At 47.5% G+C, this 24,205-nt stretch overlaps 1 protein-coding gene across 1 annotated transcript in view; it reads left to right on the forward strand.

The window, feature by feature from the left end:
- The window catches only part of LOC107192198 (Down syndrome cell adhesion molecule-like protein Dscam2), a 56,373-nt gene that overhangs the window by 5,145 nt on the left and 27,023 nt on the right, over nucleotides 1–24,205 (forward strand). The window contains exons 4-5 of the mRNA XM_015581405.1: nucleotides 7,222–7,371; nucleotides 9,088–9,211. Coding sequence (XP_015436891.1) covers nucleotides 7,222–7,371; nucleotides 9,088–9,211 — 274 coding nt within the window. The remainder of the gene's footprint in view (nucleotides 1–7,221; nucleotides 7,372–9,087; nucleotides 9,212–24,205) is intronic.

The following is a 24,205-nucleotide window of genomic DNA, read 5'->3' on the forward strand; positions in this document are numbered from 1 at the left end:
ATCCGCCATCCCCGGTTTGAAACACGAATCCCCGCGACGTCACGAGGTTACCCGATAAACTTCCGTGATTCTGGTCGGTGGCTTGCAGGAACTTTCGTGTAGTCGAACGTTTTTTTTTTTTTACTAGCCCAGTAGCCTATTTTTCTATACAGTCGTCACGCAGCCGTATCAGCCGGAAATTCTCACGGAGTACGTGATTCGTGGAAACAGCGCGATCTTGAAGTGCAGCATCCCGAGTTACATCGCGGAGTTCGTTACGGTCGAGGCGTGGATCAGGGAGGACGGAGAGGTCTATCTGCCGGAGGATCCTGCTGTCGTGCAGGGTACTGGCACCAAGTTAATCGGACTGGGGGGGGTGGGGGGTGGTTTCAGACACGCCTCACGGTAAATTCGTACTTGTCTGCCGGCGACACGCGGCGAACGTCTGCGGGAACTTTGCCTGGGCGTTAACGATTAATCCCCAGGTGGATTTCATTCGTGAGGAATCGTTCTGGCGCGAAAGGGAACGCTTGGAAAAGCGACGAACTGTTCGAGGACCACTTTGAAACGTCACACGACGGAAAGTGGCAGAGCACACCGGGAAATCCGACGGTAGAAGCGGGCAGATGAAAGTGTATTACCCTGGGGCGTGTCGTGCTGGTATTCTGTGAATTAACGTGATCGACTAATCCACACCACTACGTTTGTCTCTGTGTACCGAAATTCCGCGACGATCCGCATAATCACTGTGTCTGTGTTCTCCACCTGATCGTTTTAACACGTGTATGTGATACATATACATATATCCTGGTCGTGCCCGCGCGGGCAGTCGTTTCGCAGTTCTTCGTCACCGAGGCCGAGAACGAGTACGTGATACGGGCGAACAGCGCGATCATGAAATGCAAAATACCGAGTTTCGTGTCCGAGTTCGTGCAGGTGGATCAATGGATAGCCGATGATGGAACGATATACACGACCGGAGAAGATTACGGTAGGCGTAGGGCGTGTGTGATCGTCGTATCACTTTTTCTCTTCTCTGCAAATGTGCATTTTGCCGTTCAATTCCGTTTTCGTCCATTTCGCCCCGCCTAACCCCCCATCACCCTCCATTTATTTTTCATTTCCTTTACCATCGAACGAACTCGACCATCATCGAATCGTGGGATTTAGTACGGGAATTATAAGATGATGTACATCCTTCTGGTCTAATATTTTTTTGTTCGTTACGTTTCGTATTCCATCGTTCTGTTACCTGGGAAAATGCGCGTTGCAGTGGTCCAGCAGTTCTACGAGACGAGGGTCATCGACGAGTTCGTCTTGCGCGGCAACACCGCTACCTTGAAATGTCTGGTGCCCAGCTTTGTGGCGGATTTCGTAGACGTGATCGAGTGGCTGGCTGTCGAGGACGGGTACACGTACTCCCCGAACAGCCAAGAAGAAAAGGGTACTTCTCTCGTCTCGATTAAAAAAAAATTGGGGAAGGGTGGGAAGAGTGTATTTAAGCGAGTCTGCGATGAGCACGACTGTAACCCTTTCGCTACTATCAGGCGTCTATAGTCTATAGGCGGCTGGATTCGTTCGTCGAACGGTAGTTGTACTTGGATTTTTTTACCATTTTTCCTGTATTCCAAGAAATAGGGGCAGTAATTATTTCCGACTAGTGGAAGAAGTAACCTTGAATGTTTAACCTACTAACAAGCCCTAACTAACTGCCCTGTTTCAGTTACAAGGTCCTTGCACCTTTCATTTGCTCTCCTTTTAAAATTTGATAAGTCTGACTTAATACACTCTGGCTCTAGTGTCCAGATGTGTCTCTATATATCCTATTAACAAGACTTTTGAACACTCAATTCGCGGCTCCACCGAAAAACAGTTTCCATAACACAATGACCTCATTCCCCCTACGTCTAATGTCGCCGAACGAGTCCTGGCCGCGCGGCATTTAATGGAATTAATAAATTGAATCAGCGGGCGTGCTCATCCCTCGCGTGAACAGACGGCTCGCTGCGTTCTTTCACGCGGACGCGCGCCGTCCCTGGTGCATTACTAGTCGGCTCTCTCAGGGTGTATATGTATACAGGATGCACAAAGCGCACGGGGGAAGGAGGAGATGGCCTGATAGAGTGGAACGTGCAATTTGCTGGTCTATGAGAAGCATGCCCTTTCCGTTCGCCGATGCGAAACGAGAACTGGGGGAGGCAGGGGCGTGCGGCTGGCAGCGGCCTCGATCCTCGTCGCGATCCTCGGGCATTCGCTTCTCGAGACGGGATTAATCGGTAGTATATTACTACACACGGAAGCAAATTAACGTTTACGCGCGTCGAACGGGGCCATCCCAGTTTTGTTCGGTTGACCACCACCGTTCGATGGTAACACGCGAGCGCGCGTCGATCGGTAATGGAATATAATTCACGGTCAGTTAGCGAGTACACCGTGGAAACCGAGGTGTTACGGTCAATCGAATTGAATCCTCCGCGTGGATCACGTCGAGTTTTCCATGATTCGAGAGACAGTGTCTGGCTGGACGAGATGGACAGAGATACATATAATGGTGTATGCTATAATGAACGATGATACGGTGGTCGAATGCTACGGCGAACAGCTTTTATTATTACAATCAATGTTATAACCGGACTGTGGAAGTTCATGCAAATTCACAATGTCATATACCAGTATCTAAAAAATCTGTTAGTATCAGTGTCGCGGATAATATTAGAATGTCAGTCGCCATATTTTGTTATAGTTTGTGAAATTACACACAATATTTAAGTATAAACCGTACAACCAATTAGTTCGTTGTAGTACACCCCACTGTAGTACGTAATAATATGTACATTTCACGTAACGCCGCGGAATGGCCCAGTTCCGTTCCCCGGGTAAATACCATAAACCGGCACGAGGCAATATTTTCCGTCAAATATTTGATGGTGCGGATCCGTCGGAACGAAGCGAAGAATCGTGGAGAACGGAATGACATGAATTGGGAGATGGAGGGGAGGGCGGTCGCGGTTGTCCTCGTTCGTGATTTCGGATTAGATTAAGCCCTGGTACTAATCAAACCGACGAGGAAATTGATGTCCGCTGGCCTAGCCTAATTTCCATCGGGGCAAAGAGAGAAGAGTCCGACGGTGAACTATCCGCCAGTTTGCGAAGCCGACCACCACGCGGTTCATTGAAATTTTAATCGACCGGATCAAAGCCCCGTGGCACTGTCGTCTGTAGTTTGTCGGACAAGCCTCTGTGTGCCTACACATTCTTTCTCTGTTTCTTTTTTTTTGTTATTATTTTCCCTCCATCTCTGTCTGCTCGTTTGGTTCCAGTGGTCGCCCAATACTTCGAAGTTCAGGTTTACGATCAGTTCGCGATACGCGGGAACGCGGCGATTTTCAAGTGTCAGGTCCCATCGTTCGTCGCCGACCACGTGGACGTGGTGGGCTGGATCGATTCGACCGGCGGCAGTTACCTGGCCGACGGACAATCATACGGTATTCTGATTAGCATGCAGCACGAACACGGGGATCGCGGAGCAACCGATTTTCCGATTTTTCCGCGTGGTGGGAGAGAGAGAGAGAGAGAGAGAGAGAGACGTTAGCGTTTAGAAGATCCACCGTGATTCATTTGTTTCGCCTGCCGCGTGGGCGGTTCATTCTTGGATTCGTGCGTGCTTGGGGCTCCGAGGAGTTTATCGACCGATCGTCCGAGATTTCCGCGGTGAACGGACTTCTACGATGTTGTTGAGGCGCGCGGGAGATTTCTGATAAAGGTTCTGCGGATGTAACGTTGAAGCGTGACTGGGAAACATTTTTTATAGCTTATTTTCAATACTTTTCTGTGAAACAAAGGCAGATATATTCGTTTTAACTCTCCGTATGATGTACGTTTATTTTTTTTAAACATCGTACCTAAGAATTTTCTACTTTTTTTTTAAAATAGTAGTAAAATCACGCACATATATCCTGCCAATACTGGACAAACTTTTCTTCCTCATCCACTAGTTCTTCAACACGTTGACTGCCACAGTGAAAAAGGCTGTACGTAGCCAGACACGTTTTATTTCGATGTTCAAGTCATAAATCGTTGAAAGTATAAGCGTTTAAATAATAGAGACTGTTGGTCTTGTTTTAAACTATACTGTAATTTTAATTTTACGTAAAAATGTTGTAACGGTATTTAAATAACCCAGCCTCTTTGCAACGAACGGATATAAACTGATAGTATAAACGCTAAGTGTTCTTCTCTGAACGAAACCATCCCATGTCTGAACAGATAGTACGTATAAACCAACCTTAAGTCAGTACACTCACGTGTTCAATCGTTTTGGACCTTCATATACTGTGTTAGGAATGGAAAAAAAGCTCGCACGAATTTTCGAATGTTCCCCTTTGGCGGGACAACGAGGCTGCGCGCATCGTTGTGCGGCTTATGGTAAAACCGGAAACCGGTGTCTGGTTGCAGTTGTCGGGCAGCGGTATGCAGTGAACGTGATGGACGAACACGTCCTTCGGGGGAACGCCGCAATTATCAAGTGTCACATACCGAGCTTCGTCGCCGAATTCGTCGAGGTTGACTCTTGGATCGAAGACGAGACCACTGAAATATACCCTACCGCCGATTACGGTACACAAATACACACACACACGCCCACGTGCCGCGTTCCACCTTGGGGGAAAACAAGTGGAACGGGTCTCATTCATACCGCCATGATTCATATTTTTTCTCTCTTATTTTTCTGATCTTTTATTTTCCGTCACGTTCTGTGATCGCCGTCAGTCGCGACGACGATTATTCCGTTTTTTTTTTTCGCGCGGTCGAAACGGTGGGCAACGTGTGGTGCCTTGGTTACTCGCGAGTGTACGCACGCTTCGTTTAGCCCCAGGCCGCGGAAAGACAGGCTGTGATTGCGTTTTCATTCATGAACCAGCCGAAGAACACGCGTTGTTGTCGGCTGGCGGTGGGGGGCAGAGATGGGCAAAGTCATTATCTAGATAAAAGGTTTCGAATAACGAATAAAAGACGCAAAGAAAAAGTATTTATGTGGAAATTCCAATTTTTCTAATAAAATAATATTGTTTCTGGAATAACTAAACAGTTGGCAAACAATTATTTAATCACATTAACTATGTAGAGGCCAGGATGACGTTCTTAGATACTGCTATCACTATGTATTATTCGAATAACATTATGCCCAACTCTGGGGGGTTCAAGGATTCGAAATCACGTTAACCTTGAACAGTTTTCTTGTAACGAGCGATGTCCTCCTGCGATCCCGATGTGCAGAAATCGTTTCGTTCTTGTGTACTAGAGGTAGTAACACGCAACAGGTACACGATCGCTGTCATACAGGGGGTGCGAAACACGGACTATTTATCCTCACCATGAAGAAAGTTCAGCGACGTTCAGCGTTGCTCGATTAATTTCTGAAAGTTACGACAAATTAATATTCTCACGCCCTGTTTGCCACGATCGTGGGTTAAAGAGAAAACGAGGCTAACGGAAATGGGAAGACGATTGGGGCAAGGCTGGGGTGAAAGGAAATATGTTATAGCGAGGGGGAAAAAAAATAATGGCTCAGGATATCGATCAGCATCACGTTGGAAATAATAGCTATTTTTCCCCCGCGGCGTTGCTTTTTTAGACCGTGTTCGTTCCATCGGCCTCCACTCGTATGTATTTTCGATCGCGTGAAAAACGAAAAACGATCGACCGACGACGGGAACATGTCTGGCACGCGATGATGATAATCGTTCGAAAGCCCGGATGCCCCTCGTTTCGAAAATGCCGAAGTATATTCTCGAAAAACTGTTTCGTACGACGTTGACTGCCGCTGCTCGCGCTGTCCCAGACTTCCTTCCCTTCCGTTTCAATTCTGCCAGTTCCGCAAACTCTCTCGAACACGTTCCTTCCCCCTGTGTGTGCACTTACTTAAATGTAGTAAATGGGTTGTGGTTGCTTGTAATCGGTGTTGTTTGCATGCAATCGGGCTCGTTCGTCCGTTATTTTGTAACTGGTGGTCCAGATAAATGGAACACACCTACGTAAAAGCAAATTTTTCAATTGAACGATAAGGTTGAAAATGGAAAACTTGGATTTTTTTATCCCTTTCGTCGATCTGTTTCTATGTCATCGTGGCTTTCGAATCGAAAGGACTTTTAATCTTTTCGGTACGGACGACGAGTGTACAAGTGGTCCAAAGGATACTCGCTGTGGCCGAAGAAAAACGCTGAAGCGTTTTTTTCGCGTGAAGACCTTAGGAGGAATATTAACACTTCTGCTGTTGGCTGAAACTTCATTTCCCTTCCCAGCAGCGGTTTTTTGTTTAAAACGGAAATGGCTTTGTTTTCTGATATAATGTTAGTTTTTCCATTATTGTACTCTGTTTTGTTTCTCTTTGTTCACCGTAATGCATATGGTGCGTGCAAACAAAAACGCAACCGCTGCGTCAGCAGCGTTATTGAAACAAGTGACTGAAAGTGTTAATGGGTTGATTCCTCGGCTGTCAGGAAGAACATAACGCCTTGGTGTCGTCGTACCGAAAAGGTTACCTAATTCTTCGGTTAACCTGTCGTTAGCGTTACCGATGGGATCGAGGGAATTCTGGAACGTTTTCCGAACCACAAATAGACTGACATCAAAGAATACAGTATAGAAATTCTATGGTCCGATCGTCTGAGGATCACGCAAGGGGTTAAAAGGATCAAAGGGAATATCGTGAACAATCGGTTTTTTAGATTTCACGGGCATCGAGCGAACAATACAACCTCGATATTCCCCTCAACGGGCTGTTGTTTGACGAACGAGCCTGTATCGCCAAACGATTCGTCGAACGGTGAAAGCGCGAGATAGATACAGAGTCCGTCGCTATTCAACGTCCAACGAACTTGGCCAAGGTAGTAGAAGGTAATAGAGTGCATGCGGGCCAATGTATTAATCAAGACGGCATTGTACTCGTCCGCACACACGGCCACGTGTGTGTACGTGTATGCGCACGAACGGCCGGAGGACGAGTATCGTGCGGTCGGTCGGGATAATTGAATATTTCTGATCGCTGTTGGGCATCGACGGGAAGCGTAAAATATCGTCCTTCTCGATTAAGCTGTTTCAATATCGATACGATTCAAGTATCCGCTTTGATCGAGTCAATTATCCCGAGGTAGAAAGTTACACGTGGGAAATCAAGAACGGCGTGAAAATAATCTCTATGCATTTCTTTTTCCCCTCCCATTCGCCGCTGGACCATCACAGATGGAAAATATTTGGTACTGCCCTCTGGAGAATTGCACATCCGCGACGTTGGACCCGAAGACGGATACAAGACCTATCAGTGCAGGACCAAGCATAGACTCACAGGAGAGACAAGACTGTCAGCCACGAAGGGACGACTCGTCATTACCGGTAAGTGATACTTGAAAAAAAAAAAAAGAAAACGAACACGTTCACTAACATTGAAACCACGATTCTGATTCGTTCGATACTCTTGCTGATTGAGCAGTTCCTCAAGTGTTTCATAATGAACGTGGAAGTCTGTTCCTATAAAATGTTTGTTCTTGTCTTTCTTTTTTTCTGTTGTTTATATGAAATCAGAATCGTGTGTCTGAGTTTCGAACCTGGACACGAAGTTCGTGTATAATCCAGAATGTGATTATGTCTCTTTTTCCAATGAAATCGGTCTCAGTTCTGTAATCTTTTATCGATTTTCTTTTTAATAACGTAACGTTGATCTTTGATATTTATTTCTTGAGAAACGCGTGCATGAATCGATACGTACGACAGAGAAATTCGTCTAATGAAACGTCAAATCCGTGTTATACTGTATACATGAAAACTTGTACAAAGCGTAACGTCTCGTCGATATCTGTCTGGGTTCGAAACTATTAACCGGGACAATTGATCTTCCACGAGTCAAAGTGAAACCATCCAGCCGTGTGCAATGTTCGAGTTTAATTAACTTAACAGTTGAGAAGCTATGCTTTTATAACGACGCACCTTGGAAAATCAATTGTCCTCGGCCAAGTAAACACGTCAACGTACGTGTGTAATCACATAGTTCAACGAGCTTGATCGGTATTAATTTGTCGAAGCAGTCGGTCCAAGACACAGAAATAATTCGATGTCCCTTATGCAATGTTTATTTTAAAAAGCAACAACAAAAAATGCAGCGTAGAATTCTACGGTTGAGAATATTTGGAAGGATCAAGCTCGTTGGCGAACCTGAATGCTGGGACAGGGTACCCCTGCGGGCACGCGCCACCGCCCGCCCAAAAAAATTTTCTTCACTCTTGGCATGAATCGGTTTCGGATGAACAACCGATACAAAAACGAAACTCGAGAGACAAACGGAAAAAAAAAGTCAAGAAAACAACACGAAAATCAAACGAAAGTTAACATTGTACCGACGCTTTGCGGCGCCCTCACGCGATCTCCGGGCTCTGTCCTTCGCTCTCGCGTGGTAAGTTCAACGTCACTCATAATGTATCTCTGAACGTGGTGTCAAAAGACTCGGTCGCTCGTCGTGCACACAACGTGGAATAAATGCGATGCTCAATGCAGCTGTCGACTTTTAATGATATCCCGTCTCGCGAGCTCTTCCCTCGACAGCCCTACAGTGAATATCGAAGGAAGTCTGAGAGTAACACGCAGCTTCGTTGGGTGGCAGAACTATTCTACCGTACAGGGTATCTCAAAATAGATGTAAGTCATTGAAAGGGATGTTTCCAGGGGTGATTTGAAACAACTTTTTCCTTAGTGAAAAAGTTCTCCGAGGCTTTGTTAACGAGATATTAACAAAAAACACTGACTAATCAGAGCGCGAGTCTGTCGGCTAAGCTCCCGCGGTAGCTTATGTTTCGCTAAGGAAAAAGTTGTTTCAAATCACCCAGGAATCACGCCTTTGAAGAACTTACAACTATTTTGGGACACGATGGTCATCGTGTCGCGTCGAAACGGGACCAAAGTTAATGTCGTTTCGCGATGATGTCACGACGGTATCGAGAGATTCGGGATAACGTTCACCAAGAGATACAGTAACCCGAGGAATTGTAGAGGGTCCGAGCAGGGGACTCGAAACACGGCCCCCGGCAAGTCACACAGAGGCTTTTCGTTCCGAAACAGAACCCGTGGGGAGCGTACGGCCAAAGTTTCCGTCAATGGACAACATAAACGGACTTTCGACGGAATCGAAAGCCAGTTTACCACTTCTCTGCCCTGCCCAAGGATTCCCGGTACCGGTTAATAGGTACGATATCTCTGATCACTGACGCGGGTGAATGAACGTTTCGCACGATCGAAAGTAATGGAGCTTGAAACCGAATAGGCGACATCGAGACTTTTTGGGACGAAGGAGAAGGAAATAGGGTTTTTCGAATTGGTGAAAGGATTTTCCAAAATAGTTTTCGACTAGAAGCTTCTTGCATCTGTCTCTACGTATTTTGGACGTATAGAGGTATCCTTAGCAGAGATGGGTAAATTCACTATCTAGATAAAGAGCTTCGAATAACGAATAAAATATAAAGAAAGTAGTTCGTCATTTTTGAATTGTTTACACGTGGAAATTCTAAATATAATAAAATAATACTTCTTCTTGAATAAGTCGACGTTTGGCAAACAATTCTTTAATCTCATTAACTGTTTAAAGCACAGAGTGATGCCCTTAGATAACGCAGCTTTTCACTATGTCTTATTCGAATAAAATTGTGCCCAACTCTGATCCGTAGTCCCATGTTTTTTCGAGAAAAATTCTGTTGAATTCCTTCTGAATACTCGATAGATCGAAGTCCTAGGCTGAACAAGGTATTGAAGTTAGGTGGCGATTGAAACGACCCAGTTCCCTTCAGGGGTTCCCCGTTCCATAAAGTATTTGGTATCTATCGTATAAATCGTTGTTCGTGGGCTCCTTCAGAACCGGTGGGCAGCGTACGACCGAAGATTCCGTCGACGGACGACATTCGTGGATTCAGGACGTCGGTAAACGGATCTCAGGCTTTGATTTGCCCTGCACAGGGGTTCCCCGTTCCCATAAGCAGGTATAGATACAATGTCAAGTAAGGAACGCGTCGAATTCGCGGCTATTTATTATCAATAGTTGGAAATAGAAAGTCCTATTTCGTTGCTTAATCAGAGCCAGTCGGCAGCGTGAGGCCAAAATTCCCAACGATCGACGACTCCAGAAGTTTCCGAACGGTCCAGGATGGCTCGGTTACCCTCGTCTGTCCCGCTCAGGGGTTCCCTGTTCTAGTGTTCAAGTAAGTTCCATCCCGTCGCGGTCGGTTCCGTATCGTGCATCTATTTTCATGCTTCTTTTGTACACGTTCACGCAGAACCCGTTGGAAGCGTCCGGCCGAAATTCCCTTCCGTGAGCAACATTAACGGTCTGACAGTCGTTACGAATGGGACACTGCCCCTTCTCTGTCCTGCGCAGGGATTTCCGGTGCCAAATCATAGGTACGATCTCGGTACAGAAGTTATAGAGACTATTGGGGTAGAATTTTAGAAATTACTGACAAGAAAAGGTCTATTATTAAGGTGAAGAGTAGGCATTTCCTAGATCAAAGTAGGTGTACCTTTTAACCTTGGAAAAACACTTTGTTAATCACATTGTCACAGAAATCGATTACATCCAAATGTGAAATGCTCTTTAAAGATAAAATAGCGTCGTTCTGCGTTGGTCTCCACGACCTTTTGAGCCCGTCCAGGGGTTCCCAATCCCTCGTTTAATCGGCCACTTACTGTTACTCCCGTCCGTGTGAACGCAATTAAATAACGCGCAGAGCCGGTCGGCAGCGTGAGACCGAAGTTCCCGACCATCGACGATACCAGAGGATTCCGCACGATGAAAGACGGCTCGGTGACGTTGATGTGCTCCGCCCAAGGGTTCCCTGTCCCCGTGCACAAGTAAGTCCGAATCAAACAGTGGGACGAATCCCGTTTCGGGGATTGCGAACGCGAAACCACGTGTCTGTTCACGATTCGTCGACGATCCGCAGAACCGGTGTCGAGCACACGCCCGAAACTCTCCAGTACGATCAACTTGATTGGACTCACGACGAGGACAGATGGAAGTTTGCCGCTTTTCTGCCCCGCGCAAGGATTCCCTGTTCCGTCTTATAGGTAGGGACGCAAATTTGTTCCTTCAAGTTACGTGATTACGGTTAAGAATCTGAGGCTGCTAGTTTCCGAAAGCTCATTAGTTTCGACGTCGTCTCGTTCCTCCTTTCTTTCGTCGAGATCAAAGGACCCGAACGAAACAAGCTTGGTTACTTTCGGTTACCTTTCTTATCGTCCTGACGTAGTAGTCGTTTGATACTTTGCAAGAGGTGAACGGGATTCATTCGATTCATCTTTCTCCCCAGGGGGCCCCTGTCCCCAATCCTCCGAACATCGAATGCTGACGCGTTAGCATTGATCCTAACACGGTTCTTCCACCTGATACTTCTCGTAGAACCCGTGGGGAGCGTGCGACCCAAGTTTCCGACGATGGATAACTCCAGAGGATTCGTTTCCAGCCTCGGAGAAACGCTGACCCTGCTGTGCCCTGCTCAAGGATTCCCTGTTCCTTTGCATAGGTGGGCTGAGAATCAGAGTTGGTTGAGATGTGATCTTTATTAATGATCGACATGAGATTTAGAGTTGCTGCTCAACTATGCCTAGAACTCACGTGTGTAGTTTGAAAGATATCAGTGAAAATAGAGCAAAGAATTCCAGGTGTGATCATCGGTTACCACGGGACTAGATACCTCGGTTACCCTGTCCCTGCATTTTCGAAAATCGAAATCGACTCAATGATCACGTCTGCATGGAATTTCTCTTATATAGAGCCAGTCGCCAGCACGAAACCGAAATTCCCGATGACAGAAAACTCGCGTACGTACACGGTCCACTGCGATCAGCCGCTGACTCTGATGTGTCCGGCCCAGGCCTTCCCCGTTCCAGCGTTCAGGTATAGAGGAATTCTTGAGAATAGACTCGATCGAAGAATGGTAGACGCGAATCGATGCGAGTTGTCGAAGAAACCGAAGTCGTGTGTGGGAACGTAGAACGATAGCTGACGCGTTTCTCGTTGCCAATTTCTTGCTCCTCTAGAAACGGTCTTGTCTCCCATAGAACCCGTTGCGAGCACCCGGCCGAAATTTCCTACGATGGCCGATTCACAGGCGTTCAAAGTGGCACTCGGTGGTGCGATGACGCTGCTGTGTCCTGCCCAAGGGTTTCCCGTTCCGTCGTACAGGTAACACGTAGCCTCGTCCCGCGAATCACGTACAATTTTTATCGTTAGAGCCAGCATCCAGTGCTCGACCGCAATTATCTGGACCGAGCGATCTTCAGCGATTCAGCGCGTCTTCCATGAAGACTGTCACCCTTCTCTGCCCTGCTCAAGGATTTCCGGTTCCCATTTATAGGTAGGCGGTCGAAAGCTACTCACAATTTAGGATGAACGTGAAATTTTCGATGATTCGTTTGTACTTATGGGGAAAATGAGTTAGAATCGGATTCTGAGATCATAGAGGACTTGAAATGGTTTGTTAGAGCAGACCCAAGATGTAGGACCAGATCGCGAAGGATTTTGGAAATGGCTTCTTGTAAGTGAAACGCAAACCTCGGAGGTTTAATTGTTAAACTATGCAAAGATCCCTCTATTGACAGAGCTAGTACATCTACGACCCTGTATGGCAAAAGGGGGCGTCCCTATTCCAGCATATTCAAAGACTCTCTTCCTAGGTTCTCTCTCCATACGGCACGACCTTCGTCGGCGTACATGTCTCGCGTTCTGTTTTTAGAACCCGCCTCGAGCACCAAGCCACAGTTTCCATCTGTGAACGACGTCGGATTACGCGTAACGAAAGGCACGGGCTTTTCGTTGCTTTGTCCCGCACAGGCGTTTCCAGTTGCCACGTTTAGGTAGGTCGATATATCCGTCGACTCGGGGGTATACTCCGTCTGGCGGAGAAAAATAGACGAGTCTCTCTTTCTCTCTCTCTCTCTATCTCCTTGCTGTTCCACCCTGTCCCAGTATATTAGACACGTCGACGAAGAAGAATTCGTGGATTTCGTCCTCGGAAATGAAAGGGAAAGTCACGAAGAAAGTTTCTTCCCACAACAGTGTATTAGATCGATCGATCGCCCAGTCAGTTCGGTGTGTATCGCCCCAATTTTTTTTTTTTATTTCACGCCGCTTTCGTTTGTAGAACCTGTCGGTTTCGCTAAGCCAAAGTTCTCGACCATCGACAAGAGCCGAACGTTCGAAGTCCCGGAAGCCCAGGGTGTTCCGTTACAGTGTCCCGCCCAGGCGTATCCTGTCCCGGTCTTCAAGTAAGTCGGAAAAGACGCGTAGGAGCCACACCGATCAGAGAGATTCGTCCCCCTTACCAAAAGAGTTGTGCGCTTCCTTTTTCGTGTGACGCAGAACCGGTATCGAGCGCCAAACCGAAATTAACCGCGATGGACGTGAAGTCGATGAATCCCAGCACGATGCTCGGCACCATTATCACTCTACTCTGCCCCGTTCAAGGATTTCCTGTACCAGCATTCAGGTAAACGATATCCGGTTCTTGGTCCATCTTCAGGCGTCAGAAACAAACTTATCGCTACTGGAGGTAATGTAGCCAAGGAGATAGAGCATCCTTTGTTTCACGACGGAACAGTTCTTCAGTCACCTGTGAATAGTTTAATCGATATCGCACTTCAGTCGGTCGTTCTTTTCCGTGAATTCGATGCTATCGCGGGTTCAATTGGCCCGGCGCGGCGGTGTTGGTGAATCGATGGAGACAATTAGTTGATCGTTATCGAGGTCGTCCCCTGTCCCACTGACTCAGAGCAGACGTTGAACCGTTGGTTGATTGGCTTCTTCTCGTAGAGCCGGTGACCAGCACCAGACCGAAATTCCCGATGACGGAAAATTCACGCACCTACACCACGTACACCGTTCAACGGGATCTGGCCTTGACCTTGCCTTGTCCAGCGCAGGCGTTTCCGGTTCCCGTGTTCAGGTACTCTCAGAAAGGTGTACAGTAAATCATCGATGAGTGTTCGAAAGCTTCTCGACACTGAGATTCATACGTCATGTGGAATCAATGAAACGCCCAGTGGTGGGGATGACGTCCGAACACTCGATGTCGAGGAATCTTCGAACACTGATTGATGATTTACTGTATACCAGCCTCCTCTTCGATTAGAGCTTATTTAAAGAGGTTTTAGGATGCAGAGAAATGGTTTCAATTGTCTTCCATTCGGACTGACGGGTTACCCAGTCCCAGCGTCAACAAATAGAACCATTAGCGTTCCAAGAAATTGTCATTTGATTTCCATTCGTCAGAACCTGTGTCCAGCGCGAAACCAAAGTTCACGAACGCCGACATTAAAGTGGTGAGACCGACGCCAACGTCCAGCGCGGTGTCGATGACTTGCCCCGCTCAGGGGTTCCCTGTCCCTATTACACGGTCAGTAACAGCCAACACAGGCTTAATCGATTTTCCTATTATTCCCAGAGCCTACCTCTAGCGTAAAGCCAAAACTACCGACCGTTCGTAAAGTCGAATTTATGGAAGGGAGATCGAACGATGCAGTGAGTTTGATGTGCCCGGTGCAAGGTTACCCTGTTCCACTTTCGAGGTGAGACGACATTTAATCGCCCCTATATACGTTCCACCGTGTATGATCGATACAGTTTCCCAATCCCTTCTCGTTTGCTCGTCTGTCGGTTTCGAATGACCAGCTCTCGGCTTTCGCACCGACGATCTGTCCATTAATTCTAATCTCTTTCTCTCTCCACCGCTGTTATCCAACGTGTGAAACGTAATTCCCGACCGTGATAATATTTTTCCCAGAACCTGTTGGATTCAAGTCGCCAATTTTCTCCACCGACAATAGCCTCAGTAAATACGCGAGGCGCAAGGGTACGAGCGTGGTGCTCGCGTGCGGCGCTCAGGGATTCCCCGTGCCAACCACCAGGTAATCTCGCGTGTCCCATGGAAATAATGCACGGTTGCCCCCGATACTGTTTACGATTTTCATCGATGAACGCGATTCTTGTCGTGTTGCTCGGTAATTCGAACGCGTAGTAGAACGTTAACCCTGTGATTTCATTCGGACTGGTATATACACGTTACATTAGAGATAGGGATGGGATCAAGTTGAATATGTACTTATGAATCCGAGTCAATTTCAATAACCAAGTTTCTTTCAATGGGTTTTGATTGTTACTCAAAAGGAATGAAGTGTTAACGAGTGTACTTGCAATGTAATCATTTTATACAAGTTGGTTTCGGATTGTAAAATGAGTACCTGTAGATTTGAAAACGTACTTGTAAGTAGTTCGATGTTAGAAAGATTCGAACTCTTCACATCTAGTACTCGAATTATAAATTTTAGCGAGTGCAAAAAAATATGGGTAAATAAATGTAATCTGGATTAGTTTTGTATAAGTTTCGCTAAACCACATACAATTGCAGACAATAGAGAACTTCTGATAGAAGTACTCATAAAAGGTTCGAATATACTTGAACGTACTGCTTACGCTTCTCAAAATACAGTACAGGCTCTGTGAGTCTCTCAAAATTTTAACGGTGCACCGCGAATCGTTTCAACAACTTCAAAATTAATTTTTTTAGACGAAGTCCGACTCTCGGGAACAAAAGCAGAGGGTTAATAAAAATTGCGACTGGCAGATTCCAGGCCCCAAACCCCCCCGTGGTGGAGATGAAATAGAAAATATTACAAGGAACTTCCTATCCGACTCTCATGGTGCCTCTACTGTACTTACAAAAAATTCGAACCTCTTTCGTCTGGGCTCGAGTCTACTTGAAAGTATTGCTTTTCTTTTTCGAAGTTACATTTACGAAACGTTTGAAACTAACCAGTTAGATTAGAACCTACTTGTAAGATACTTCATCCCAAAGCGCATACGCGAGACGGGAGGGCTCGAGCGTGGTGCTAGCGTGCAGCGCTCAGGGATTCCCGGTGCCAATCACCAGGTAACAATAATACCCACCACTTTAAAGTATTCCATCGAGTCGTTAGATCCGATAACATCTCTCCAAAAGTCTCTTATATTGTAACATAATAATTGGTCGGTGAAACGTCTCGAGTATACCGTATTTCGTAGAACCGGTCGGATTGAAGTCGCCGATGTTCTCCAACGACGATAGCCTCAGTAAATACGCGAGGCGTAAGGGCACGAGCGTGGTGCTCGCGTGCAGCGCTCAGGGATTCCCCGTGCCAACCACCAGGTAATCTCTTTCTCTCTCTTTCTCTCTATTTCTCGCGAGTCCCTGTCGATAATATCGAATCGGGATATACGATCGATTTCAGAGCCGGTCGCAGCGAGATCGCCCCGATTAATATCGGACGATCTGAGCCGCACGATCAGACGATCCGAGGGTCAGCCAATCTCCATTTTTTGCGCCGCGCAGGGAAGCCCTGTGCCCACCACTAGGTAATCGAATTCACTGTGACCGGGTTTATCGATGAAATTCCACGTCGAAAAAAAAAGCAAACAAAACGGTACTAGAATTAATTAACGGTCTGGCTTCGTGGTGTTAGTCCAGTTGAGGAGCACACTGTCGTCCTGTGTTCCGCAAACAAAACACTTTACATTCCAGAATAATCGAACGTGGAATATGTTGTTTAGAGCCTGTTGGGGGCAAGGCGCCAGGCTTTGCCGTGGACGCGAAACTGTCTCTGTTGGTGCGAAGAGTAAACACGGACGTTAGTCTGCCTTGCAACGCCCAGGGCCATCCGACACCTGTGTATAGGTACGGAAAACTAGGTTGACTCGGAGTCTAGAGGAACTTTTCAGTGGTTTCCCCCGAAGAGTGAACAGATACGAGCTATCGGCGGAACGTTCGTTTGCTATTGTACGATTAAAAGTTCGCAGGGGAACCCTGTCCGAGGGGATAAACGATGCTGTATAAATTTAATGGAATTCCGCGTGACTTCGTTACTTCCCTTGCTCCAGCGCCTATGGGGATCAAAGCGCCCGCTTTTCTCGGAGACGTTAAATCGTTCTTCTTCGTCCGTAAAGAGGGGTCGCAAGCAAGCATGCCGTGCAATGCCCAGGGGCATCCTGTTCCCGTAACCAGGTACTAAATTATCTCCCCCATTGAAAGCCATCGACTACCGTGCTAGGCCTGAAATCATTGTCGTGAAGGTTTCTCAATGTTCCTCATTGAGACACACTGAAAGCAACTGTTTTACTTCATAGAACGGTCGCTCGCTCCCGGGAAGTAATGTATAGTGCCACCCCGAGCTATAGTAACTTTAGGTGTGACCCCATCTCAGTTGATGTGCTGTGTGATACCCTTGAAGGAACAAGCGGCTAAATGTGTCCTTTGCTACTTCTTCAGGGCTGCACTTATTTGGTCCCATTCACTTTCATTCACTACGCATCTGACATATTTTTTATACCTTTCGAATATGAAATACCTTTTTCTTCATAGCATGTAAAACTACTTGAGATCAGAAATGTATATTTTGTCTGCCAGTTTTGGTATACGTATACCTTTAGAGCTCAAACAACCATTACCTGAAAAAACGCATTGACCGTTCTGACTTACCACCGAAATACTTAAAGGCGCGAGGGACCCAAATCCTTGCTTTTTTTTAACGAAGTCACTATAGCTCACGGAGGTACTATACATACGATTTTCGTAAGTCTATTAAACCAGCGACGGTCAGGTGTAAAACCCTCTGTTCCCTCGTGAGTATCGCGTTCCGGTAATACGATCCGGTTAGTCCGGTGAAACAGCTTGGAGGTTTAAAGGTGATCTTCATCCCTGCATGGGCTAATCCTGTGACAGAGCCGGTGGCCACGAAGAAGCCAAAGTTCTCGAGTGACGCGAAGCTGTCATGGTACGATCGCGTCACTGGCCAAGATCTCACCCTATTCTGTCCCGCTCAGGGGTTCCCAGTTCCATCATATAGGTACCTATATATCGTAACCTAAATCGTTCGTCGTTAGTCAAAGAGCTTTAGTTAGCCGTGAGGTGTCACAGCATGTCTCCAGTTTTGTCTCTGTCTCTTTCTGTCTCTTTGTGATACGATAGAACCGGTGGCCACGAAGAAGCCGAAATTCGCGAGCGACGCGAAGAAATCTTGGTACGATCGTGTCATCGGGCGAGATCTGACCCTGTTCTGTCCCGCCCAGGGGTTCCCAGTTCCAACACATAGGTACAAGCCTGTCCCCCGCTTAATCATTCGGTGTTAGTCCAAGAGCATAGAGCCTCACAGCATGCCGCCTATTGTCTCTGTGTGATTCGTTAGAGCCGGTCGGCAGCAAAGCGCCAACGTTGACGGGCCATTTAAAGGGTGGATGGATGGAGAACAAAGCGGCCACCAGCGTCGTGCTCTCCTGTCCCGCGCAAGGGTACCCCGTGCCTTCGTTTAGGTAACTGTTTTGCACCCCACAGAATGTCACGAATCTTTTCCCTTCTGGTTAATCCTTCGCGGTCTCGTGAGTCTGGCAACGGTTGTAGGGCTTTCACGAGTCTAGTTGGTTCGGTTACTTGGCTCGTAACACGAGCAATGCTCAAAGCATCTGGTGCTAGAACGGTGAAGATTACGCTTCCAAATTGATCGAAGAATCGTCTGCTACGATTCCATTAAAACTTCCGTAGTAGGACTTTGTTAAGTTAGTTCTTTCAACCCCTTAAAAGTATACTATTACCTCGAAGTATCAACAAGCCTGATACCTCGATTACTTTGAGCAGCGACAATAATTTCATCTGGTTCAACTATGCCTGGCCACTCGGAGACCACGAAGGATTCGCATCGACGACCTTTTACGTTCGTTCTTTTAAACGCCGAGACCTTCGCGCAAGTTCCATCAGGCCGGTATTGTTCTCCAATCGTTCGAAACTGAAGAACACTCGTCGGTCCAATTTGTTTCCATTATGTTGCCTTGGCCTTCTTTCCTGTCCGGTAACCCGTTGTCGCGTCCCCTCTTCCTTTCTGCTAAAAGTAGAACGATTAATCGCGGCCCCCTGTACGCGTGTGCATTGTATTAGAACCGGTCGGGAGCAAAGCACCGGCGTTCACCGGAGACGTGAAGGGCGTGTGGCTGGAAAAGGGAGCAGGAGCCAGCTGCGTGATGCCGTGTCCGGCGCAAGGATATCCCGTCCCCTCATATAGGTAAAGCCTCTACTAGTAATCGAGAACCGCGTGTACGAGTTATTAACCGCAAAGAGAAAGCACACTGGATCCACTCCGGGGAGGGATTCAATTTCTTCCGTCACTTTCCCTGGAACACTTGCTGTTCCTCGTCTCTGTTCGCGATTCAGGGGGGGTTCCCTGTTCCACCCGCAGAAAATATGTAACCTTATCGTGAAAATCGTTCGGGACGCATTATCCCGTTGACAGCATCCTTGTTTTCCGTGTGATTAGAGCCAGTCGGGAGCAAAGCGCCAGCGTTGATGGGGATCGTTAAAGGAATGATATTGGAGGACCACGCAATGTCCAATGTCGTGATATTCTGTCCAGCGCAGGGCTACCCCGTGCCTTCATTTAGGTAACACGAATCTCAAAAGATTGTAATCGGATCTGTTAATGTTCTAACGTCATTCTCCTACGGGCCTTCTAATCGGTCTGTTTCGCACTGAATGTCGTGACTAAAACGGTGTCGCGTTGATACGTTTCTCTGTGTTAGTATTCTCACATGGTCAGAGGTTTCTATTAACATCTTTATTGTAAAATGACCTGTAAATTTGCATGACCACGTTCGTAGAGCCGATCGGGACAAAAGCTCCGGCATTCACGAGCGAATTGAAAGGTGGTTGGCTGAAGAAGAGAGCGAAGTCCAGCGGCGTTCTGTCGTGCCCGGCCCAGGGATATCCTGTGCCCGCCTTTAGGTAAACATTCGTTCGAAGCTCGTGCTCTGAACCGTCTTCCGAATGTCTCGATAGAGCCGGTCGGGAGCAAAACGCCAACTGTGACGGGCGATTTGAAGGGCGGCTGGAAAGAAAAGACCCAACATTCGACGGTTGTCCTGTTCTGCCCGGCTCAGGGTTATCCTGTGCCCAATTTTAGGTAAACGCGTCTTTGAATAATTACTGAACGGCGAACTTTCGCTTTGTGCCGTTAGAGCCGGTCGGTAGCAAAGCTCCCGCTCTGACGGGCGAGATGAAACGCGGTTGGAAGGAATTGAGCACGCGGAGCAGCGTGGTATTGACGTGCCCCGCTCAGGGATATCCTGTGCCCAGTTATAGGTAACATTATCTAGCGCTCGACTATCGTTTCTTTGCCCGTTAGAGCCGGTCGGCAGTAAAGCACCCTCTATTCTCGGTGAGAAAGGAAGTTTGATGGAGCGACGCACCAGTACGCACATCGTGATTTTTTGCCAAGGCCAGGCTTACCCTGTTCCATCGTTCAGGTAAATCGCGAATAACCGTCTCGTGGTACTATCTTCCGCGTCGTTTCTCTGAAATTTTGGCCTGCGGTGGTATCGTCTGTGGTAACTTTTTCTTTTCACGCGTTTCATTCCTTTTCTGGCGAAGAACCGGTAGGAAGTAAGGCGCCATCCATTTCTGGCGACGCAAAACGATGGCAGAGGACCAAATGCTCGATGGGATTCGCGTTGCAGTGCCAAGCGCAGGGTCACCCGGTACCGGCGTTCAGGTACTCGAGACCGAACCACCTTATCGATCTCGTCTTTAATTCCATTTAACCGTAACCCTTCGACGAGCAAACGAAAAAACCCCCTTTTGTACGTGGAGGAGCTTACGATCGAACGATGCATTGGCACTCTTTCGTCTTCCGGTCGAGAGCTCCTCTTAAGCAAACTCCGTGATTGTTACGTTGCCAGAGCCTATGGGAGCGAAGGGGCCGAAGTTCTCGAGCGATGATCGCGTCAACTCGTTCATGCGCGCTTCAGGAACCTCGTCGGTGTTACTCTGTCCCGCGCAAGGGTTCCCAGTTCCGTCGTTCAGGTAAATGTTAGAGAAACGCTGGTTGGGGACTCCTCACGGATTTTTCTTTAATGTAGAACCGGTTGGATCGAAGGCGCCTGCCTTTCAAAGCGACGCGAAAAGCGTGACGTATGTCAGAGCCGCGAGAACGTCGGTCGCGATCACCTGTACCGCTCAAGCGTCTCCACCCCCGACTCACAGGTAACTCATCAGAAATTCTTCCACGACTTGGTTCATTGTCGAGTTGTAAAATCTACGAAGGAAGGTAGCGTTAAAGAATCGATCAATCCGAAACTGATTATGGTGGCGCGTTCTCCCTTGGGTTTAGTGCTCGCTTCGATCAGAGAACTAACGTGTTTGTATCTTGTGAATATCAGAGCCGGCAGGTCGGGTGTCACCGAAATTCCCGAAATCAGCGAAATCCGATTCGTTCGAGGTGGCAGACGGCGCCGAGATCAGTTTACTATGCGACGCCCAGGCGTTCCCTGCTCCCACGTTTAGGTCAGTCCAGTCATCGATATCCAGTCGATCCGGTAGATTACATTTAATTTGGCGATTCTGTAGAACCTGTGAACGGTGCCAAGCCTAGAGTCGCGTCCACCGCCAAGTACGACGTTCTAGCTAGCTACGCCGGAACTCCGGTCACGATGCTTTGCCCAGCGCAGGGTCACCCTCTTCCAGCTTATAGGTATTTATGCTCGTTCCAAGAGACAATAAAAAAGAAAAACGAAAACTCTGTGACGGATGGTAGAACAGAAGGTGCATACACATCCGATTTGTCGTTTCTCTATTCAGAGCCGGTCAGCGGCGCGGCACCAAAAGTACCACCCACAGCTAAAATAACAGTCTTCTCGATACCGGCGCAAAGTGCCGTAACCATGCTGTGCCAAGCTCAGGCACATCCATTGCCGATCTTCAGGTATTTACGCTCGGACGGGTAAAGAAAAACGTCTCTTCCGACCCCCCCCCCCCCCCACACCACACTGCTCGGTTCCGCACGCGAAGTTATCGGCGAGAGACACGTGAAGATATCGATTGATTTCCCGGAGGTGTGAACCCTTTCCTCGTTTTGCGTTCTAGAGCCGGTCGGAAGTAGTCCTCCCCGGTCACCGCCCAGGTCGAAATTCGACGGTTTGATGAAAATCCAGGGCCAAGCTTTGACATTGCTCTGCGAGGCTCAGGCCAGTCCTGCGCCTTTGTACAGGTGAGCAGTACACAGAAAGAGAATTCGCGAGCAAGTTTCGTACATATGCATTTGTCCTTGGTAATCTCCGTCGAAACGTTCCATATCTTCACGTCTTTTGGTTTCTTCGAGGCATCGACGACGTGTTCGACAACGACGACAAAGATCATCCCCAGTTTCCCGATTTTTACGGTATTACAGAACCACGGGGTAGTGTGCGTCCAAATGTACGGGACAAGGACGTGAATGGATTGAAGAAGGACATTCTAATCAATCTAATGGTGGGACTACCCTGTCCCGTTCAAGGTTTCCCGGCGCCCACGTTCAGGTACGGGGATCGATAGGGGGGGGCTAGTAGAACGGAAACGGGGACTTGCCTCGGGCGGTGGCGATCCTGCATCGGGTGTTTGGCAATTTTCTAGATCATTGACTCCCTAAATACCGGAGCCACGCGCTCGGTTCTCGATCGGCTTCTGTTCACAGAACCGACAGGTAATGTTCCGCCGCGAATCGCGGGCGAACGTTACGAGGGCGGAAAACTCGTCGACGTCTCGAGGACGATGGTGGTGGCTCTGGACTGCTCCACCCAGGGATTTCCTGTCCCAGTGACAAGGTACAATGTCGATTAAATCCCCTGTTACCGTCTCGAGACTACGATAAACGCGTTTCAGAGGGCACGAACAAGATAGCTCCGCGGTCCTCGGGGAAGAAATTTGAAAGGGAAGTGGTTTTGGCTGCTAGAGGTCAGGATATCGCGTTGAGTCACTCGCTTCAGGGATTTCCTGTGCCCTTCACAAGGTAGACACATCCCCCTTTTCCGTTTTCGTTCCTTTGGTTTCCTTGTTGTCGTCGTCGTCGTCGTCGATGAGTCGAATCAGTTGATATTCGTGTCGTTCGATTGCTCCACCTTGGAACGACGATGTTTATAGTTGAGGTAAGTAAGTCGCATGCGATGATTACGCGTGATCTACTCAGGATACTGGCTAATGAGGAGGATAAAGAGGTACGTAATACTATATGATTTGTTGCGAGGACCGGGTTCTGTATTTTTATTATATAAATAAGATTTGTCTAAGTAATAAATTTTATTAAATAATAAAGATTGTATTAAATAAATAGCGCTATTACTCATTGAGAGTATCGATACCTATTGGAAACCCTTTCCTCGCGACAGAACACTTGCAACAATCTATCAATGAACAAAAGTGAATTTAATTACAAATAAATTCAAGACAAAGCAAACGAAAATGGACGAGTGTGTTATTCTGGGCAATAAATGGTATCCTTCCAGAACCGTCCGGTCGTACTGCCCCAAAAGGGACTGGAGACGGCCTTAATAAGTACCGCGGGGTAGAGGGCGAGTCTCTGGCGCTGGCGTGTGCGGCACAAGGCTTTCCTGCCCCGATCTCTAGGTACACAAATTGTTCCGTATAGCTTCTACTTTTTTTTTCTTCTTTTGTTTGGTCGTTTATCTTGCTCCGCAGAGCATGGATCCTATTTTCGAAGCGTTCCATCCTTACCCTCTACCCCGTGTCGGGTGGCGGTACCGCAAAATCCGAGAAGTTGGACGTTTGACAGAGGCGAAGGTAGACGAGAAAGAAACGAGAACTAACGATAAAAGAGAGAGAAAGAGAGAGAGAGAGAGAGAGAGAGAGAGAGAGAGAACGAATATCGATCGACAAGCATAATAAAGATAGGGGATCGAGGACAAAACGTAGCCTCGAAATGAAAAAATGAGGGAAAAAAGTGAGTGGGCAAAGCACGGATAGTAAACGATCCAAAATCGAAACGCCCGGTGCTCTCCGTGAACGGTCCCACAGAGACTGCAGAACGGCGTAGATCAAATAGGGCGTGTTTTATTAATCTTAGATACAGATCTCTCCGATCGTAATTCGATTCTGTGTGTTGTTTCGCCTGGATCCAAGTCGACAGTAATCGCGACTCGTAACGTATGAAAAAAAAAAAAGTAGTCACACGAGCGAAAGGAAAGAAAAGTGAAGGAAATGTTGATTAAGAAGGAAAATTGTATCCTGTATCCGGGGCCAAATCGGACGTGTTGGTTTTCAGTGCCAACTGGAGCCCCGTGGCGCAACCCCGAGATAGGTGACGGAAGCGCGACTTCGAAAAGGATGCGGGCCCTCTTCTCCTTCGGTAA

Source organism: Dufourea novaeangliae, unplaced genomic scaffold, assembly GCF_001272555.1.
Source record: "Dufourea novaeangliae isolate 0120121106 unplaced genomic scaffold, ASM127255v1 scaffold299, whole genome shotgun sequence".
In the NCBI taxonomy this organism is placed as follows: domain Eukaryota; kingdom Metazoa; phylum Arthropoda; class Insecta; order Hymenoptera; family Halictidae; genus Dufourea; species Dufourea novaeangliae.